Below are 20,148 nucleotides of genomic sequence, written 5' to 3' on the forward strand. Positions count from 1 at the left end.
CAATACAGTACTGTGATTGACTAATATTTCAAATGAATTAAAACAATGCCGTAGTTATATCATAGATAATGCATGGTATATTTTGTGATATCAGCCTAAAATAGGTTTGTTTATTTGTTAAGCAATCACTTAAAGGTGTACTCTTGGACTCCGCCTCAGTGAATGATATATATTTTTGCCAGAATCAAATTATCTGTGCTTTTTATACTATTAAATGAAAATCTTAGTTAATAGTGATAGAAAATGAGAACATGGTGATACTCACAAGAAACCAAGTATTAATGCAGCACACAGTCATTTATTTTATTTTTAAGCTTAATGGGTGTCTTAACTGTCCGCACTACTAAAAAAGAGAAGTATTCATAGTATTCAATCAGTTATAATGATAAAAAATTTTTGTTCTTTTTTATGTTTGTTTTTCATGTCGCAAAGAACAATGTCCATGGAATAATTTGGAGAAAAGAACCTATTTCAGGGACCATGCAACTTGTGCGTGAGTTCTTTAAACGCCCCATGCGTGGCGTCATAGCGTACGTCAGGTCTCGGCCAATCAGCGCTAAGTGTGCGGTGCGGCGCTCAGAGAAACGATGCAGAGTGGAGGGGTCGGCTTCAAGCCATGCACTTAAATAACTTATCCACATCCAGCAGTTAAGGTAAGACCCAACGTGAGTACTTCCTACATTTTTCTGCGTATTTGTATATGCACCCACGTACGGAGAATTTGCACTATGAGTATTATAATGCTAGTGTTACAAATGAGCCATTTTCAGTAATAGAAACTAAAGTGGGTGTAACCTACAATTAGCTAAGGCTAAAGAAGTTAGCATACATTTGACCACTCTACCTATTCAATAGTCGTTATTTAGGAGATGTTGGCCTATTTATCTTGATTTCACTACAGTTTACAGCCGTATTAGACAAGAATAGGCGCGGGATATAGCTCCAATATTTTTATTTTTTACTTACCCTTTAGCTTGGAGAGGCTACTGATGTCAACATGGCAACTTTCTCGAAGACCTGGCACAGTACCTCGGTGTCGCAGTCGAGTTGTTTAACTAAGATGGAAGCATTTTAACGTCCCTATCGGGCAGCCATAATATACTATTATTGCATGACTGAAAGGTTATTTTTTTCTTCTTTTAATTGGAGCACAACAGCAGACTAAGAACGCAGGGAGTGTCGGTCACGAATACTTGTGTTTCTGGAGAAGCAAATGTCAGGACTGAATTACTGCTGAAGTTATTTTTACCTCCTGTGTGGCAATGCTGCCCGGGTGCAGAGGACTCCAGAAGGCAAGCCAGATTGTGTGGCTGTATGAAATTTAATAGTAAAAATGACAGAGCGTTAAAAAATAATAAAAAAGTCAATGTCTTGTGATGTGAGTGTTGAATAACACTACCTCTCTCTGAAATTATAGCACACCTACTTTCATCTGAATTACCAGAACAGTTCAAAGGGTTCCCTGCACTGAATGCAATGTCAACAGGATGTCTTAGTAAAAAGTGCACCTAAATATAAATATATGAATCATAGGAAATGGGCTTTAAAACTCATCTATGCGTGTACTAAACCACTCCTGGCCTCTGTTTGCTATATCTTCCTCCATCGACTCACCAAACGATTGCCTTCAGGGCTGACTTTCAAAGGCATGCAAGCCATTGTTTAGATGGTAGGAAGTATATAGATTACTTATGTAAATATTAAGCCTTTTACTTTTATTTTATGTCATATTTTTCCAGTGAGTCTGAATTGTTAACTAAGTGCACAGAGGTTCTTTTTAATACGACAATCAATTGGCCAATACCCTGTGAAATACCTTTGCTTTATCTGACCTAATTTGAAAATACAAAACGGGTCATTCAGGAATACAGGCTGAAGATGACAGATTATTATAGAGGAGGCAGTCAAACTGTATTTATTTTGTTGTATTTTCTGAGCTAAAGAAGGTCAATTGCAGGTATTGAGTCTTTCCCTGCTCCCAAAATCTCATCAACAAATTTCTGTTTGTTTGCACAGGGTTTGTTTAACAGTGCATGCAGAGGACACTTTGTTCCGCTGGGGTGTGTGCACTTTTGATTCTGGGTTGCCGTAACTTGGAGCTTTAGAAGTGTTTGGTTTTTCTCCAGTCAGTGTGTCCACATTTAAAGTGGTTTGTTTGTGTATACCTGCAGTGCACCGTAAGCAATGCCTGTTACATCTCAGCTGCTCAGGGGTTTGCCCCGTGCCAAGGTCTTTGCCTCCGGTCTGGTGCCATGTCAACACAACCAGTCCCTTTTTTTTCCCGCCACTCACCGTCGCGCCCCAAGACAAACGTCCCCCATCTTGGAAAAACAACAGCCATCAAGAAGCTACCAATCGTCCTCAGTGCTGTGCAGCTACAACCTCACTCCTCCTCAGGTCAATTCCATTCTGAAAGCCAATGAGTACAGCTTTAAGGTCAGTGGTGCCCCCCCATGGAAGACACTTTGCATTTGTTATGTTTGTTGTTTTAATGTGAGATTCTCTTGTGTGGGGATTTTAGGTTCCGGAGTTTGATGGGAAAAACGTGTCATCAGTTCTGGGTTTTGAAAGCAATCAGCTTCCGGCTAATGCTCCCATCGAAGATCGACGGAGTGCGGCGACGTGTCTGCAGACCCGAGGAATGCTGCTGGGTGTGTTTGATGGCCATGCTGGCTGTGCTTGTGCTCAGGTCAGGCTCTTCCTCTGAGTTGTTTAGATTGCTCTAGAATAGGATGAGACTTTTTTCATCCCACTATGGACAACTGTGTCAACAGTAGCATAAGGGCTAAAATTTAGAAAAAAATATATATATATTTTATTACATCCAAACAAATGGTGATGTTAATAAAGTAAGGCCGCCTTTACACTGCATGGTTCAAGTGACCCAATTCCGATTTTTTTTCCTCTCATTTGGCACAGATCGGATATGACCGGTGAGCGTGTAAGCAGGACAAAAGCGCGTGGATTCCGTTTTTCTCAGATCGGATACAGGCCTCCCTCATATGTGGAAATAAATCGGAAACGAATCAGATACGTGCATTTGCGTGTCCCATGTAAGCAGACAAATCGGATATTCCCCAGTAAATGCAAGTCGTACCTCAGTGACATCAACTCAGGAGGCCACCAACTGAGATCACATGACTTATTAAGGTGCTTTTGTGCGCTGATTTTGCTGTCAGCTGTTACCTTTCAGCCTCAGGCTTCAGACCGTAGTCGGAAACCGCTGTTATGTCCGGTCCGGACGCAAACGGTAACTGAAGAGGGACACTGTTGCTATGGAACAGGCTACAAGCCGTCTATTTCTTTGGGGGGCGTGTATGATGGGGACCGTGTGTGTGTGTAAAGAGAGAGAGGGGGTGTGAGCGCGGATCGGGGGAGTGTCAGAGAACCGTAAATCAAAAATAAGGTGTCTCCCCTAAAAGTTTTGGAGTCTTTCTTAACTCACTCTGGAGGCTGAGGGTTCAGAACGGAAAAGTGAACCCCGAGGAAATCTCCCGTGCGTGTCTGACCACGGTCGGAAAAGAGAAGTCATCACGCAGGAAAGGTTCAACCCTTGGATCAAACTGTTAGCACAACGTCTGCAAACACTCATTCAAAACTCAGAGAGAGCCGAGCAGCCCTCCTTTTTCTTCCCCTGTGCATCCCCTCAGGAGCGCCCAAGGCAACGCCTCCTTCCGTCGCCGCCTTGCCTCCATGACCGCAGTCACAAAAGTCCGAAAGAGGACCGCGGAAGGCGGAAATGCTGCTACGTAGTCCTCAGAACATCTACGTTTGATAGTTTCAGCATTGTATAGTGTAAATGCAAAAATCAGATACGGGTCACTTTTAAAAGATGATGTAAGCGGGTCGTCAAAAAAATCGGATATAGTCAGAAAATCGGATATGGGCATCAAGACCTGCAGTGTAAAGCCGGCCTAAGACGTCCCATATGTTTTATTGCCCTCTCCAATGAACAGAAATTCACAAATTTAAAGTAAAATAAAAATGCATTCTTTTTGTTGGTGCTGATTTATTCAGGAATCTGTATTTTTATTTGATCATTTCCACAAATTAAAATCTGCAATTGTACAGGAATCTGAAATGCTAACATAGAATATGGGCTGCAGGTCTTGCTGCACTGAATCTGTTTGCTCAAACCAACTCTCACTCCCCCTCCAGGCGCTGTGTGAGCGGTTGTTCTACTACATTGCAGTTTCCCTACTTCCCCATGATACCTTGTGTGAGCTGGAGGCTGCGGTGGAGGCGGGAAGGCCTCTCAGTCCCATTCTGCAGTGGCACAAACATCCCAATGACTATTTCAGCCGAGAGGCTCAGAAACTTTATTTTAACAGCCTTCGAACATACTGGCAGGAATTAATAGATCTTACCAGGTGAGAAACCTAGGAGAATCTGACAACATCTCAATAATGTTACACTATACTATATTTTTGGTTATCCTTCACAATTCTGGGTATTGTCTTCAAATGCACCGCTTTTTAACCTTCACATAAATTACGTCACGAAGTCCGTCTTCCTTAAGGTGTTGACTTTTCAAACTCGACTTTCAAGTTTTGTCATTTTATTGCCTGCACCGGAGCACCCACACCAACAGTGGCCCCGGTGTTTTCAGCCTCACTTCCTGCCCTTTAGCTTCCTGCTTATCACCCTTTGTCCGCCTGCAGCCCAGGAGAGATTCCGGAAACCCGGGAGGCGCTGCTCAATGCTTTCAAGAGGCTGGACAGCGACATTTCACTGGAAGCTCAGGTACAACCTTTACTGAAGGATGTGTGCAGACAGTTTTTGTACATTTCTGTCAATTTTTTTTATTTGATCATTATCAGTCAATAATACATATCAATTATAGACTCGAAGAGCAATATGGAGAATGACGACATTAGGATTAAAGCTAGGCTAATGAGACTCTGTGGTTACAAAATGAACTAAACGCATTTAGTTAAGATTATAAAACTAATGAAAAGTAAAAACCAAATAAAGGAATTCACGTTTTATTTTTTTAACTTGACTTGATACAAAATATAACAAGCAAGATATAAGAAAATGGAGCAATAATTTAAGTAAATTATGGGTTAAAAAGGGATGTTTTTCTTAAGTTTCTTTTTAATATTTCTGCACCAATAATGAAGCTCTCAGACCCTCTGGGAGGCTGTTCATAGACGAGGTCCACTCAGCACTGGAACGAGGCCTCTGTGGGTTTCTGTTCAGACTCCTGGGACTGAGAGCAAGGCTGCACCTGATGAACTATGGGTATTCAGCAGTTTAGCTAAACAGTAGGACAAAAACTACCGGTATTCAAACATTTATAAACCAATTAAAAAATCTTAAAACTGATTCTAAAGCTGACAGGGAGCTGGTGAAGACACTTCAACTCTGGTGTTATGTACTAAGAAAACTATAAAGTCTCAATTTATCTGAATACAACTTCTGTTTCTGTCTGGGCTCTGAACTTGTCTAAATGTGCAGTAAACTTTGAATATAATATTTAAAAGAAAACATGTTTAAAATACTTTTAAGCATAATTTATGAGGCTCCCCACATGGTTTGATCTTGATCTTGATAATGTCTAAATCCCATTCCATTTTATCCTCTTGTTCCAAATCTTGCTTTTTGCTTCACTCGTATAGATATTTACTAAACCTGATCTTTAGTATAAAAATATGAGGGTTTAACTGCTTTTATTTCCCCTCCAGGTTGGAGACCCAAATGCATTTCTTCACTACTGGGTTCTAAGAGTGGCCTTCTCCGGGGCGACGGCTTGTGTGGCTCACATTGACGGGCACGACCTGTATGTCCTTTGATGAAATCTGCTGGTCACATATTTAGGCTTGAATTAAAACAAAATTAGTCTGACTTCCCTAGAATGATCTGGAGGGAATCTGACTACAACAGTCTAAAGTTAACTTAGAATTAATAAGACGATAACAGTCATTTATCATTTTTCTGGCTTTGATATTTCTTGCTTTGTGTTGCGTTATGAGACGACCTTTATTTCCAAACTGCTGAACAGAAGTGTTCAACCGTTGTCTACCCTTTGTTTTCACAGCTTCATAGCTAATGCAGGAGATGCTCGGGCGGTGCTGGGAGTGCAGGAAGAGGATGGCTCCTTCACTGCTCACACACTCTCCAATGACCACAGCGCCCAAAATGAAAGCGAGGTCGCTCGCATACGAAGTGAGCACCCGCCATCGGAAAGGAAGACAGTCATACGTCAGGTAGTCTTGTGTGCGAATCTTAAGCGTTCTTTTATGGTTAAACAGATTTAGATCCTCTCCTTCTTTGACCTCAGGATCGACTGTTAGGTCTGCTCATGCCTTTTCGGGCATTTGGTGACGTGAAGTTCAAGTGGAGTATCGAACTGCAGAAGCGAGTTCTGGAGTCTGGACCTGATCAGCTCCACGAAAATGAGCACACAAAGTTTATCCCCCCCAACTATCACACACCCCCATACCTGACTGCTGAGCCTGAGATCACGCATCACAGACTTCGACCACAGGATCGATTTATGGTGAGAAGTCCCGCATCATAGGAATATTTGCACATTTCTGCATGTGTCTGTTTGTGTTTTCCAGATTCAGGCAAGACACGGATTTAAAGTTCCTCAGAAAGGAAATGCCCCCATAAAGATGGAGAATCTTGCTTTTAGGGATATTTTATTAACAGACTTTCTATTTTAAAAAATTCAGCAGTTTTCTGCAGTTTCCTGTTCAAGTAGATCTTAAACTAGTTAATCAGACAAAATGAAATTGCTGCTGTGTTTAAAAAACTCTTCAAATGCACGGCTATACATTTTAGAGATTAGGTGCTGAACAACTAACCATTACTATGAAGAAAGTTTTAAACATGGAGAGAAAATGGGGATGTTATAAAATACAGAATTGTTATTGTGTTTGGGTAAACGACCGGATACGTTTCCAGTGTTAAAACTTTAAACTGTTAAACTTTGCAAAGCAAAAAAGTGAAGATTTCATGAAGAGAAACAGCAGCTCTCATTTCTACAGGCACATGGGAAGTACAGTTTTGTTTTTAAGGTTGACTGCCTTTAAACTCTAAAGAGTTATTTCAGACCAAAAAAGGAGGGGGCAAAAAGCAGACATATAAAATCCAGAGGGAATCCATTCAGACTGTTGAGTAGATTAGAAATGTGGACATCAAGTCTGAACCCTCAACATCTACTCCCTCTGCAAAATGCTGTGGTGAAAGAAGGAAGCAAAAACATCAAATGAAAGGACTGAGAGCATCCTTTTAGTAGATGGAATAGTTTAGCTTAGGGAACAAACATCAAACTACCACCAGATTCTGAGTCACTGCTAATTACTTGTGATAACTGAATTATGAGCTTTTCATACTAATGTGTGGATCATTGTCCTCATCTAAGGGGGAAACTCTGTGCCACTGGTGCACCTTTTTTCCTTTGAGGTACCCAAAAGTGCACAGTGATATAGGAACAAAAAGCATACAGAATTCCAATTTTCTATTATTCACACAGATTCAGGGTTTATGACTGTTTATTTTTATGTTTCTCTTAATGTAGTTATTTAAAAAGGCGTTTGTGAGAAGTAAATCAAAATTAGTTATTTGTAGTATTTTGTCTTAAGGGAACAGTTGATATTTATTGATTAGATATTTTTACTTGATGCTCCTTGTGTTTACAATGTGTTGAGAGACGCTCCAGATTATAGAGCGTCTTATAGTCTCATCTTTGATCCACTGTAAAAGCATCCCCTGTCTTCTTTTAGTTATGATTATGCCACTATATGCCAAAATAAAAAAACAAAACAGTTGATATCTAGGACGCAGTTTTTACAGTAGCGTATTAGAAATGTGCCTCTTAGTTGTGAGCGGATTAAACTTTCACTGCAGGAAACCAGCTCAGAGGTCAGTGAGCAAAACCAAATTTCATTTATCAGGCCCACTGGATTCAAAGTAAAAGTAAAGGATTTTAAGTTATGGTCTGAAAATGCAGTAACCTGATGCTGTTTTCTGCCGTTAGGTAATCGGCTCAGACGGTCTGTGGGAGACCCTCCACAGGCAGGAGGTGGTTCGCATCGTGGGGGAGTATTTAACAGGAGTACATCAGTGCCAGCCCCTCAAAGTGGGCGGCTACAAAGTCACTCTGGGACAAATGCAGGGGCTACTGGAAGAGCGAAAGACCCGAATGTCGTCGGCTTTCGAGGATCAGAACTCTGCCACCCATTTAATGCGCCACGCGGTGGGAAACAACGAGTTTGGTACCGTGGACCACGAGAGGCTGTCAAAAATGCTGTCACTGCCAGAGGAGCTGGCTCGCATGTACCGCGATGACATCACCATCATCATCACTCAGTTCAACCCTCATGTGATCGGAGCTCAGAGACAGGAAGGGCAGACCTGAGCTGTCGCCAACCACCTCTTGAGACGTTCACTCACACTTCTGCAGCGTTTTGTGCTGAAAATTCAGTGCTCTTCTGTAGACATGCAAATGTGACACGGTACTCTGCCATGACATTTTAACACTTTTAATATAAAAATGTATCCTAAAGAAGTTTTTTTAAATTAAGAGATCTGTTAAAAACTAGATCTAAAAAAAAACTAAAGGTTATTTATGCTGCTAGTCTTGCCTGGCAACTTTTATCTCACACACTTTGCAATGTTGCTGAAATATCATTATTACAGATATTTGTGTTTCAAAGCAAAAACCTTGTGTTTTTTTAAAGATTCAGCTGGATTGAAGTTACAAAAATCCCTTCCAAGTAAGAAAAGGAGTCACCACAGATTTTTACAGGTCTTTGTCCTTGGGGATTTCTGTGCAAACTGCTACATTTCTGCATGCTCGTTAATAAATATTTCCTCTTTAACGCTGAGAGGAAATGTCAGTTTGCGAGTTGTAGAATGAATTAGATCCATGTTCACAAGAGATCTGGTTTTGTTACAAAAAAAAGTTAAACCACATCATTTTTGAGGTTACAAATATTTATTTTGACATAAACACGCACAAATGCTTGTAAGTTGATGAGTCACTGATATGTTTCTATGTTAAAGCTGTTCACAGAAAGACAAACCGTTTGAGTTGTCAGAAATGAATCTTGGATTGGTGCAGTGTTTTGTCACTTGCAGAAGCCTTATGGAAGTGAGTTATTAGTCTTTTTTGCGTTATGCAACACTGCGTTGGCCGCCTGCTCCTGCTGAGGCTCTGCGCTGCTGCTTTTCCAAATATTTTGAAGGTTAAAAGAGAGTCATCAGTTTTCCTGACGGGTCTTTTGCTACATGTTTCTTTTGGCTTGGGGTTTGGTTTTTCTCCACAGCGGTGGTTCAATACCATTTGAATTTTGATGCTCAACAGTTACTTATAAATCACAGGGTCGTGACTGCTAAAGGGTATTTCAGGCCAGGTGTGTATTTGAAATTTGTTTTAGCTTTGGATATTAATTAATTATCTATGTTATGCATTTCCCTGTATATGTAAATAAATGAATGAATAAAACATTTAACAAGTAGCACCTGGTTCTGTTTGTGTTTGTTGATTCAACAGGTGATGGTTGTGTCACGCCTCTGAGTGCCTAGGGATGTACACAGGACGTCCAGCACTCGTACAAACACCTGACGGACTTAAATTCAAATTTGTACTAAAATCAACTGGAGTCATTACTAATGTACTATTAGTGATCAACTGTTTTATGGTGGTAACATAAGGAAGCATTTCTGTCTCATATTTCAAAATAAAAGTCAATACCTGACTTCTTAGGTTTTACTGTTATCAGACACGGTTGGGCTTCAAAACTGTCCAACTGAGAGGAAAACCGCCCAACCTGGCAGCACTAGTATTTGGCAAGGCAGCTGTGTTGCATTTTGGGATCTGTAGTTAATGTTACTGGTACATACCACTACATATTGCCGAGACATTAATAAAAACAACATAAAATTATCTCACAGGCTGGATATAATTACACGATGGGCCGGATGTGGCCCCTTGAGTTTGACACACGTGCTGCATGGTCACATGTCTTTGCAAAATTTAAAGTGTTTCCACACATTTGACTGTAATGATGGTTGGATCATTTTATGCTGACATCACATGTGTGTAGTCTGCTGTGATAACCATTTTTACATAATACTAAAATAAACATACTGTGCCTTAATCCAAGTGGTATTTACCAAGATCGATTATCAATTTATCTCGTTTTGAAATGATTTTTTTAATGGTATAGGTTCATTTGATCAACCACTTGCCTCGGTTAGATCGATCTGGTTAGATTTTTGGAATATATATCGCTTCATCTATTTATCGCTACACCTCCAGAAAACAATGACATCACTCGTTGGATATTGAAGGTGAAAATGGAGAGTGAAATGGGAGGGGCATGTTCACTGGAGTTTACTCCACTCACCTCAAGCATGCCAAAAATGGTTTAGGGAAGGCAAGTTTATTTGTATATTACTATTCGTACAGAAAGTAATTAAAAGTGCTTCACAAAACAGGGAAAAAGGCATTAAAATCACGATACATAACTGTGCGAAGATTAAAAACATACATAATCATTCTAAAATTTACTTTAAAATAAAGGAAAGAGAAAAGAAAATGAAAAGAGGTGTCGATAAGGACACGGCTAAACAGGAATGTTTTGAGTCTAGATTTGAACCTTAGCACAGTGGAGGCCTGTCTCACAACCTTAGGGAGACTGTTCCAGCTTTTAACTGCATAAGATTAAATGCTGATTCCGCTGGTTTAGTGGGCGAGATTAAGAAAATTAAGTAACATCAATAATGTAGTGGCAAAATATATTTTATTGGTCTGGTCACAAATATTCTGAGGGAACAAATTACTGTTTTATGGCAGCAAATTTTTTTTTTATTTTTGTTGCTTTTTGCCCATGTCAGGTCACAGGCTGCTAAAAAATGACTAATAAACGTGAAATACATAAGGGTTAATGGGCGACGAAGTTTGCATTATCACTTTTTAACGCACGCTGTAGAAGCCTGAGGTTGCTTCCACGAAGTGCATTAAAAAGTGATAATGCAAACTTCGAAGGCCATTAACCTGCTTATAACATGGTCACCCAGAAAAAAAATAAACATTAACCAGTTTTTAGGCCTTAGTTCTTGTTTTTTTTGTTTTTCCGATTTCGATCACTTTTTAAAAAAAAAAGACTGTGTGTTACGTGGTGCGGCACGTTTTCACGTTACCGCTGCAGTCATAATTCGCGATATAAAGCAATATATATATGCTGATCGTGCCGATGGGTTGAATAAAGCATCAGATCAGAGAGACAGTTCACCTTTTACAGGTTGTTTTTGTCCAGATGATGAAGCAGTATTCCAGTATTCACCCGGACCATGGCATAAATAAATTTAAAGTGAGGACATGTAATAAAAATGTCTATAATGTACAATTTTTGGATAGAAAGCGTTACAAATGCCAAATATAGATATGTTGAGTATCAAGGTGATCTAAATGAATCAAAGACATAAATCGCATATTTAGCACATATTAGATGATGCTGGTTTAGGCACTGACTCACCTACTGTTGATATTACCAGTTTTGTTTTATTTTACATTCCAGAGAGATCATTGCTATGTAGCTAGCATCATCAACATCTCCCTACTTTATTGTTTTCTTTGTAAAAGTATGCCAGTCATTTTGGACAATGAAGATGCTTCAAAATAAGTATTTGTTGATAGTTTGATGTGCACAGTGATCAATAACTCCACCCCTCCCCCTGTTGTTTGATCCAAACGACTCTTAAGTAAAGCTTTCTTCAAGCTTGTGTCCTAACTTTCCTCAATGTTGTGTTGCTTTTTTTGCAGAGCTTTTCCATGCGACATCCAGAAAGAGGAAGTTACAATACTCACCTTAAGGGGTGACTGCTGGGAAACAGAGGAGGCTTTCTCCATGTAGCAGCACCCCCCAACCCTTTGACTCTAATAACGGTAAGATGAATTTAACACTTTTGATTCTTCTAAGTACTAGTTATTGCATTCCAGTGAGATCATTGCTATCATCATCAACATCTGCCTCCTTTTTTGTTTTCTTTGTAAAAGTGTGCCTGTCGTTTTAGACAATAAAGATGGATCACAATTAGGATTTGTTGATAGTTTGACGTGCACAGTGATCAATAACTCCACCCACTCCATCTTCCATGATGTTACTGGTTCAGGGTGAAGTAAAGACAAAAAGATGAATTACTTTGAATGAAAGCCTAAAATTTGCTATTATAACTGAAAAAAATGATGTTTCAAAACAATTTCTCCTAATGTTTTTTTGCATGTGTGGGAATAGTGCGGGGTCAGCACCCCCCACCCCCCAGACAAATAGTGACCCGACAGTGATCTGTGTGGCTTTGAAAAATCTCCGGCTTTTAATTGTTTTTAACTCACGTTTACTACACAATTTTCTGGCAAAATCCTGATATTGATCAATATAATTGGGTTATAAATCAAGTATTGCACAATAGTAGTCAGATATGATAAAGGTTATCTGATTTATAAATAATAAAGTGCTATGTGAATGTCCAGTCAACATGAAAAATAAAATGTAGTGAATTGTTCTTTTGACCCAGACGTCTCCTAAGTGAACACATGCCAGGTTTGTGTCTCCTAACAGTTCTTATTGTTGTTTCTTTTTTTGCAGAGCCTTTCAATGCGACATCCAGAAAGAGAAAGTTACAGTACTCACCTGAAGGGGTGACTGCACAGAAAAGGAGGAGATTTTCTCCACGTAGCAGCACTCTACACCCTGTTGACACTGATGGCGGTAAGAGGATTTTAACACTTGATTTTTCTCAGTGATAGCAAACTGATTACTGCACTCAGTATTTGACCTTAGAAGCTGGTTTTAACTTAAACAAACAGCAGGATACTTAAAAAAGCAAAACAAATGCATTTTTATTTAAATTAATTGGAGAAACATTTGCAAAAAAATATGTTGTTTAGTTAAATATATCAAAGGATAAATTGAAAATGTCCAAATGTTTTAGAGCTCATCTTCTGAAAACCTCTGTTTGTCATTGAAACTATTTTCACACAGAAAATTTCTGAATTTTTCTAAAAAATAAACCTAAAAAGACAAAAAAAAAGTCATAAAAATCTATATTTTGTTTTCGTGTACATTTTTTAAAGTCCCCTCATTTTTGTTTAATTTGCACAATAAAATAATTGTGCATAAAATAATTTTCTATTCTGTGATGAATAGGAAATGTAAGGTTGATTGTCTGTTATTTCCATTTATGACAGATGTTTTGTCAAAGGTTTGGCAAATACAGAAAACATTAGGGTCTCTGTGTTTTTACCTAAACTTTAAATAGTTACTTAAAAGTCACTTTGTTTTAAACATTAAATGAAAAGATCAAAGTAGAAAGAAGATTTAATGTGAATACTCAGTAATGTTTGACAGAGAGTAAGAAATTAAAGCAATAATTTCATGCAGTCCTTTAGCAGCTCTTCTAAAGCTGTTCTGACTGTGAGGAAAATGTGACCATTAATGAATTTACAGAAGCTTTGATCTTTGGCCTTCAGAAAAAAATTGGAATCCTTTCATTCTTAAGTTACTTTTTCTTTACAGTTTCTCAAATGTGTGTCTGCTCTTTTCAGAAGATTCCAGAGAAAAGGAAGAAGCACAAGACGAGACAAGCAACCAAAACCAATTTGAAGGTAAAAATAACAGGTTTCTAAATAAGTGTAGGACAAAATTAAAATCCTGTTGAAATAGCTTTTCCTCACAGTCATAATGGAACTTATCTGCTGTGTCTCTGCAGTAAAGTACGAGAAGCGGGCCCTGCTGGGAGAAGGAGGCTATGGGTCCGTTTATGCTGGCTTTCGCGTTGCTGATCGCTTCCCAGTAAGTGTGACATAGAGAAGCTGTTGATGGAGCAGATCAGGAGGGAAATGCTCACCAAAGCTCTGTTTGTGTCTTACAGGTTGCGATCAAATACATACCACAATCCAAGGTCTTACGGCAAACCGTAGGTTTAGCCGCAGTCACTGGTGCTCACCTGAAGTCTCACCTGTGCAGCTTCTCACCCTCATCTTTCCTGGCATTTTACAGGATAATGAAGGCAAGCAGATACCTACAGAGGTTCTGATAATGCAAAAGGCGGCTGATGGAGAGGTGGGGTCCACAGCTGCTGTGTTACTGCTTGACCACTATGACCAGGAAGACGACTTGATCCTAGTCATGGAGAGACCCACGCCAGTCGAATGCCTATTCGACTATAGAGTCAAAAAAACGATGCTGGAGGAAGATGAGACCAAGGTAGGCGGGTTCAGACATGACCACCTGCTGACAGTGGGTCCTTAATTTCTTTTTCTCCCTCTGAGGAGGAGGTCTTCTTCCGTGTGTTTTTTCTCAGAGTGTTCTGTATCTTCTGTCTTCCTCAGATCATCCTGAAGCAGCTTGTAAAAGCTGCTAAAGAGCTGGAAGACAGGGAAATCTTCCACCAGGATATCAAAATGGAGAACATTCTGGTGGAGACCAGCTCCACTGTCCCGCGTGTCCGCCTTATTGATTTCGGCCTCAGCAGCTTCACAAAGAGGGACACAATGCACAAATATGTCTGGAGTGAGTGATCAGCCTTTTGCTTCAGTTTTGCACTATATTTGCAGGGGGGGGGGGGGGGGGGGGCAGATGCGTAGTAACACAGTGATCCAATAACTAAGATGGGAACAGCTGACAGAAAGTCACATAAAATTGGGATTAAAATGTGTTTTATTTTTTTTGGGTGTTTTTTTTAGAAACGACGTGTCAAGACCCCCCTGAATTCACACATTGCCGCTCCTATTCAGCCGGGCCCACCACGGTGTGGCAGGTTGGGGTGGGTAACATTCGAACTTCTACACGAACGTCCTTTCCATGCCAAAACAAAATTTTTTGGAAGGACTTGAAGCCACGCCCGGAGCTGTCTAAAGGTAAAAAAAAACAAAACATCTTAACTTAACTGAGTGGATGGATCCCTGCATCTGTCAGCTTCATCTTTTTACTCTTCTTTTTCATAGACTGCAAGGACTTCCTGGAGAAATGTCTGGCCTCACTCCCACACTGCAGGCCAGCATTAGAAGATCTTCTTCTTCATCCATGGCTGAGTGGATAAAACCACCCAGTCATGACGAGATGGAGAAATAAAAAATGTAAAAAAATAATAATAAATAAATAAAATAAAAAAATTATAAAAAAAAAAAATAGAAAACTAAATAAATACATAAAAAATACATTACCTGAAGGGGAAGTTTCGGGGGGCATCGGCCGATGGCCTTTACAGGTCTGGTACGCCGGTGTCCTTGCTCAGCTTCTCCTTTAAAAGCGGTTGGGTCATATTTACAACCCTTCACCGAGGTGCAGCCCCTCATCTAAGGCCCAGGATCGACGACCAGCTATGGGTTACAGGCATCACCACCAGCCCCTGAGGATGCAGCGCCTCGTCTGTTGATTGTAAGTAAATGGCCGCTCTTCAAAAAAGCTTCTCCCTCTAAAAAAAACCCTTTTATTAGACTCATAGTTGCATAATTACCCAAGTCATTTGTGGCCAGATATTGATATCTGACACAAAACGTCATTTTGCTTGCCAAAAAGTGTTTTTTTCTACAAATGCAACCCTTCTATCTACACACATTCATTGTGCATCATTGTTTAAATTTTGTAGGATCCACAACCAGCCATGGAGAACAGGCATCACCACCAGCAACTGAGCTGAGCCAGGATACAGCGCCTCTTCTGTTGATTGTAAGTTTCTGGCTCTTTAAAAAAGCTCCTCCCTCTAAAGCAAAAAGTAAAACTCGTTTGCCTCATAGCATAATTGCCTATGTCATTTTTTGGTCAAATGTTAATTTCTGCCACAAAATGCCATTTTGCTTGCTAAAAAGTGTGTTTTTTTCCACTTTTTAAGAACATTCAAATATGGCGTAGGCAGTTATAATATGAGGCTGACGATTCGTTATTGATCTCACCATCTCTTTTAGTCTGTCTTTGTAAATTACTGGTCCCTCCTTCAGTAAAGTTGATCACAATATTTTATTTATGCGTTCGGTTTCATTGCAAACCAAAAAATGAAACCGTGATTTTCAGTCAATATTTCATAAGGAAAATATTACATTGTAGATGTTTACATTAGTATGGATTTATATTTGTGCCAGATCTTTTAATCCCTTAACAGAGGAGCTGTCACCAGCGAAAGCAAACAACCTGCTTTTTGAATTACCTCAACTCTTTGACTGTTTCCACAATCTAATTCCAACGGATTCTGAAAGCTTAGAAAAGGAACTTTGTGCTGATATGAAACGGTAAAATATGTGCAAAGCTTTTAAAGTGTTGAATATCCCCTGGAAGCTGATGGATGCAAATATCAAAAACTTCCATTTAAAATTTTTCTTCATTCAGCAAAGTTGAAAGCAAAATATAATTGAAATGTTTTTTTCAAAATTACAAATAAATTAAGGCGTCACAGGGATTTCATGCGCAGATTGGCCTTTCTGAGCTTTCAGAATCCAATGGAATCACGTTAATTGCATAAACAGTGAAAGAGTTACAATAATTCAAGGAGTGTTAATGCGAGGTTAAGTACAATGTTTGGTAAATCAATCAAAAGTAGGAAGTTGCAAGAGAAAGGTCTCCAGTGGCGGATAGACTAAATGTTTCTCCAAATGCAACCCTTCAATTTACATCCATGGATTGTGCATCACTGCATTAATTTTGCAGTCTTGTTTCTTTTCAACAAAAATTTCTTTTTTTCATTTTCACTGGTTTTAGTTTCACTGCTCAAACTTAACCTCCGATTGTTTCTATTTCAGTCGCATCACTTGCTCTTTCAGTTGCAAATCCTTGTGTTTGTAGTTTTTAAACTGACACATTTGTCACTGGAGCATCACTGCATTCATTTTGCAGGATCCACAAGCAGCCAGGGAGAACAGGCATCACCACCGAGCTGACCCCGCATTCAGCGCCTCTTCCACCAATCGTAAGTTTCGGACTGCTCTTAAAAAAAAAACTCCTCCCTCTAACAGAAAAAAAACCTCTCGTTAGCCTCTTAGCATGATTATCAATTAATTAATGTCCCCATAAGGAGGGGGGGGCAAAGGGGGAGGAGGTGGGGTAAAATATCAAACACTTAAGTTAAAATTTAGATTGGAAGAAAAAAGGAGGACTTTGCACAAATATACTCCTGATTTTCTATTAAAGTGTAGAATCCTAAACGTCAAACAAAATCTGTCCAACACAAGAAACGCAGATTCAGTTCAGCTGCTGGACAGAAAAACATAAACACAAAGGGAAGGAAAAGAGTGACGTAAAGCTCCTCCCCCTTAAAATATTTGTTATTAATCTCAATGCCTCTTTCTGTTCTGGTCAAGGACATATTTGAAAAAAACATTGTCAGACCAAAGTAAAATATTCTAAAACTAAAATTTAGATTCAAACACAAAAAGGCATGTACATTTAAATATACCCCAGATTTTCCCTTAGATTGTAGAAAAAAGCCCCAAATTTAAAACAAAATGTGTCTAGAACAAGAGGCTCTAAGATTCCAAAGTAAATGAGGAAAAAGGACAGAAAGAGGAAAAAAAAAGTGACGTCCCCTTAAGGGGGGTGGTGGCGGGCTAGGGGGGGTAGTGGGTGGGCCATGTGTCCTCTGTCAATTGCTGGTTGATGGCCCCCCTCAAAAAGCTCCTCCCCCTTATAATATTTGTTATTGATCTCAACATCTCTTCCCTTTCTGGTCAAGGACATAATTGAAAACAATTATCAGACCAAAACAACAAATTCTAAAACTAAAATTTAGATTCAGACACAAAAGAGAGTGTTTGTATAAACATACCCCAGATTTTCCCTTAGATTGTAAAAGAGAAGCCCAAATTTAAGACCAAATCCATCTAGAACAAGAGGCTCTAAGATCCATTTGCTCGGCTGCTGGAACGAAATAGAGGAGAGAGGACAGAGAGGAAAAAAAAAAGTGACGTCCCCTTAAGGGGGGTGGTGGCGGGCCAGGGGGAGGTAGCGGTGGGGCCATGCCTCCTCTGTCAATTTGTGGTTGCTGGCCCCCCCTCAACAAAGCTCCTCCCCCTTAAAAAAACATTTGTTACTGATCTCAACGTCTCTTCCCTTTCTGATAAAGGACATTATTGGAAAAAAACAGAACAAAATGAAATATTCAGAAGCTGGAAAGAAAACGAGGAAAGAGGACAGAAAGAGGAAAGGAAAAATTGACGGGGCCTGGGGGGGCAATGGGGGGGGAGGGGCGCTTTTTCTGTTAATTGCTGGTTGATGCCTCCCTTCAAAAAAAGCTCCTCCCCCTAAAAATATTTGTTATCAAATAAAACGAAGTGCAAAGCAATCAGGGGGCTAGTCTGTCTGTAAATTCCTGACCCTTCCTTCACTAAAGCTCCTCCCCTAAACAATATTTCAGTAAAGCTCAAACCAACAGTTAAAACTGTCAATCTTCAGTCAGTATTTCAAGAGCAAAACATTGCGTTTACATTATTACGTTTGGATATTTAGTTAGGTATGCCTTTTTGAGCAAGATTTTATTTTAGTATCCAATAAACATTAGTAACACATTTGTAGTAAAAGGTCTGCTCAGAGTGCTACCAACAAAAAGTATTATTGGAAAAAGCTAAGTCATGCAATTAGGGCCAGAGGATGTTAATGAAGCTTAAAACAAAGAATGTTTTGTTGGAAAAAACCCCACAAAGCTTTATGCAGTGATGCATAATTCATATTTGTAGGCTGAAAAGTGTTGGATTTGCAGAATCATTTAGTCTTTACACCTCTAGAGAAATTTAATTTGCACTTTCCTATGCTTGATTGATTTACCAAAAGTTTTGCTTAAAGGATTTGGCACAACAATAACTTTATACATTTGTACTGACTGATTAAAAACAAGTTTAGTAGTAAACGAAAAGTTTAAAAACAGCTAATTACAAATAATAAATAAAAGTAAAATTCAAGCACAAAATAAGTTTATACAAACATGGTTTTCCTAAAGAGTGTAGAAGTGAACCTCAAATGTAAAACATCTGTTCATCACCATTTCTTCTCTCTGTCCGGCCCACCAACACCACCAACCGGGCACCACCAATCATCGAGCCGGCGCAGCCTGTCACTGAGCCCCTCATGGCTCTTCACCTGAGGGGCGATCATTCATCGAGGCGCGGCCCTTTACTGAGGCGGGGCCCATCACCGAGGCACAGCTCTCAACCAGCAAGCCCAGCCCGGATCATCACCAAGGGCCCATTGACGAGCAGCCATGGGGCACAGGCATCACCATCAGCCACCGAGTTGACCCGGGATTCAACGCCTCTTCTGTCAACTGTAAGTTGGTGCCCCCCCCTTAAAAAAAAGTCCCTCTCCTACAAAATAAACTTTTGTTAGCCCCATAGCAGAGGTCATTTTTTAAAACAATGTTTTTTGCCAAATGTTGATATCTGCCTAAAGATACCATTCCACTTGCTGAAAAGTGTCTTTTTTTCCAGCTTTCTAAAAATATTCAAAAAGAATTAGTAATTATGCTATGAGGCTAACGATTTGTTATTAAACTCGAGATGTCTGCAGTCTGATAAAGGACATAATCAAAAACTTTCCTAAAAATAAATAACATCATAAAACTAAAATTTAGATTAAAGCACAAAGGGTGTTAATACAAATTTACCCCTGATTGTCCTGTAGAGTGTAGAGTAAAACCCCAGATTTTAAACAAAAGCAAGCAAATTGAGCCTCTTGTGTTGGACAGATTTTTTTATTTTATTTGGAACAACGGAAAAAAAAAGGAAGAAGTGGCGTCCCCATAAGGGGGGTGGTGGCGGGCCAAAGGGGGAGGAGGTGGGGAGTGGGCCATGTCTCTTTTTTTACTAATTTCTAATTCCCGGCCCACCTTCAAAAACCTTTTTTCCCCTAAAAAAAAGCTTTTGTTAGCCTCATAGTATAAGTAATTTTTTAGGTAATGTTTTTGGCCAAATGTTGATATCTGCCTAAAGATACCATTGCACTTGCTGAAAAGTGTCTTTTTTCCAACTTTCTAAAAATATTCAAATCTGAGTTAGGCAGTTATGCTTTGAGGCTAACGATCTGTCATTGATCTTGAGATCTCTTTACTGTCTAGTAAAGAACATAATTAAAAAAAAAAAAGGTTTCGTTAGAATATCACATCCGGAAACAAAAATTTAGATTGAAGCACAAAGGGTGTTAATACAAATGT

At 39.5% G+C, this 20,148-nt stretch overlaps 2 protein-coding genes across 4 annotated transcripts; both read left to right on the plus strand.

The window, feature by feature from the left end:
- The first annotated feature begins 38 nt into the window (after window positions 1-38).
- On the plus strand, window positions 39-9,470 carry pdp1 (pyruvate dehydrogenase phosphatase catalytic subunit 1). Of its 3 annotated transcripts, none has more exons than XM_004077872.5 (9): window positions 39-653; window positions 2,172-2,436; window positions 2,522-2,689; window positions 4,159-4,370; window positions 4,662-4,743; window positions 5,688-5,782; window positions 6,041-6,209; window positions 6,284-6,502; window positions 7,988-9,470. In XM_004077872.5, exons 2-9 carry the CDS (start codon window positions 2,185-2,187, stop codon window positions 8,366-8,368), a joined length of 1,578 nt encoding a protein of 525 aa, XP_004077920.1. In that variant the 5' UTR covers window positions 39-653; window positions 2,172-2,184; the 3' UTR covers window positions 8,369-9,470. The 3 variants fall into 3 exon arrangements, with proteins under 3 accessions (XP_004077920.1, XP_011483536.1, XP_078788751.1); XM_011485234.4 differs by having other exon boundaries at window positions 528-665; XM_078932625.1 differs by lacking the exon at window positions 39-653 and adding an exon at window positions 2,020-2,060.
- Window positions 9,471-12,550: 3,080 nt separating this feature from the next.
- On the plus strand, window positions 12,551-20,112 carry LOC111948937 (serine/threonine-protein kinase pim-1-like). The gene is made up of 10 exons (XM_078933144.1): window positions 12,551-12,557; window positions 12,603-12,725; window positions 13,562-13,621; window positions 13,726-13,808; window positions 13,888-13,932; window positions 14,016-14,222; window positions 14,348-14,528; window positions 14,702-14,875; window positions 14,963-15,395; window positions 15,607-20,112. The coding sequence occupies exons 1-9, from the start codon at window positions 12,551-12,553 to the stop codon at window positions 15,055-15,057; spliced, it is 975 nt and encodes a 324-aa protein (XP_078789270.1). The 3' UTR covers window positions 15,058-15,395; window positions 15,607-20,112.
- The last annotated feature ends 36 nt before the right edge of the window (window positions 20,113-20,148 follow it).

Source organism: Oryzias latipes, chromosome 16, assembly GCF_053564925.1.
Source record: "Oryzias latipes strain Hd-rR chromosome 16, Olatipes_Hd-rR_3.1".
Taxonomy (NCBI): domain Eukaryota; kingdom Metazoa; phylum Chordata; class Actinopteri; order Beloniformes; family Adrianichthyidae; genus Oryzias; species Oryzias latipes.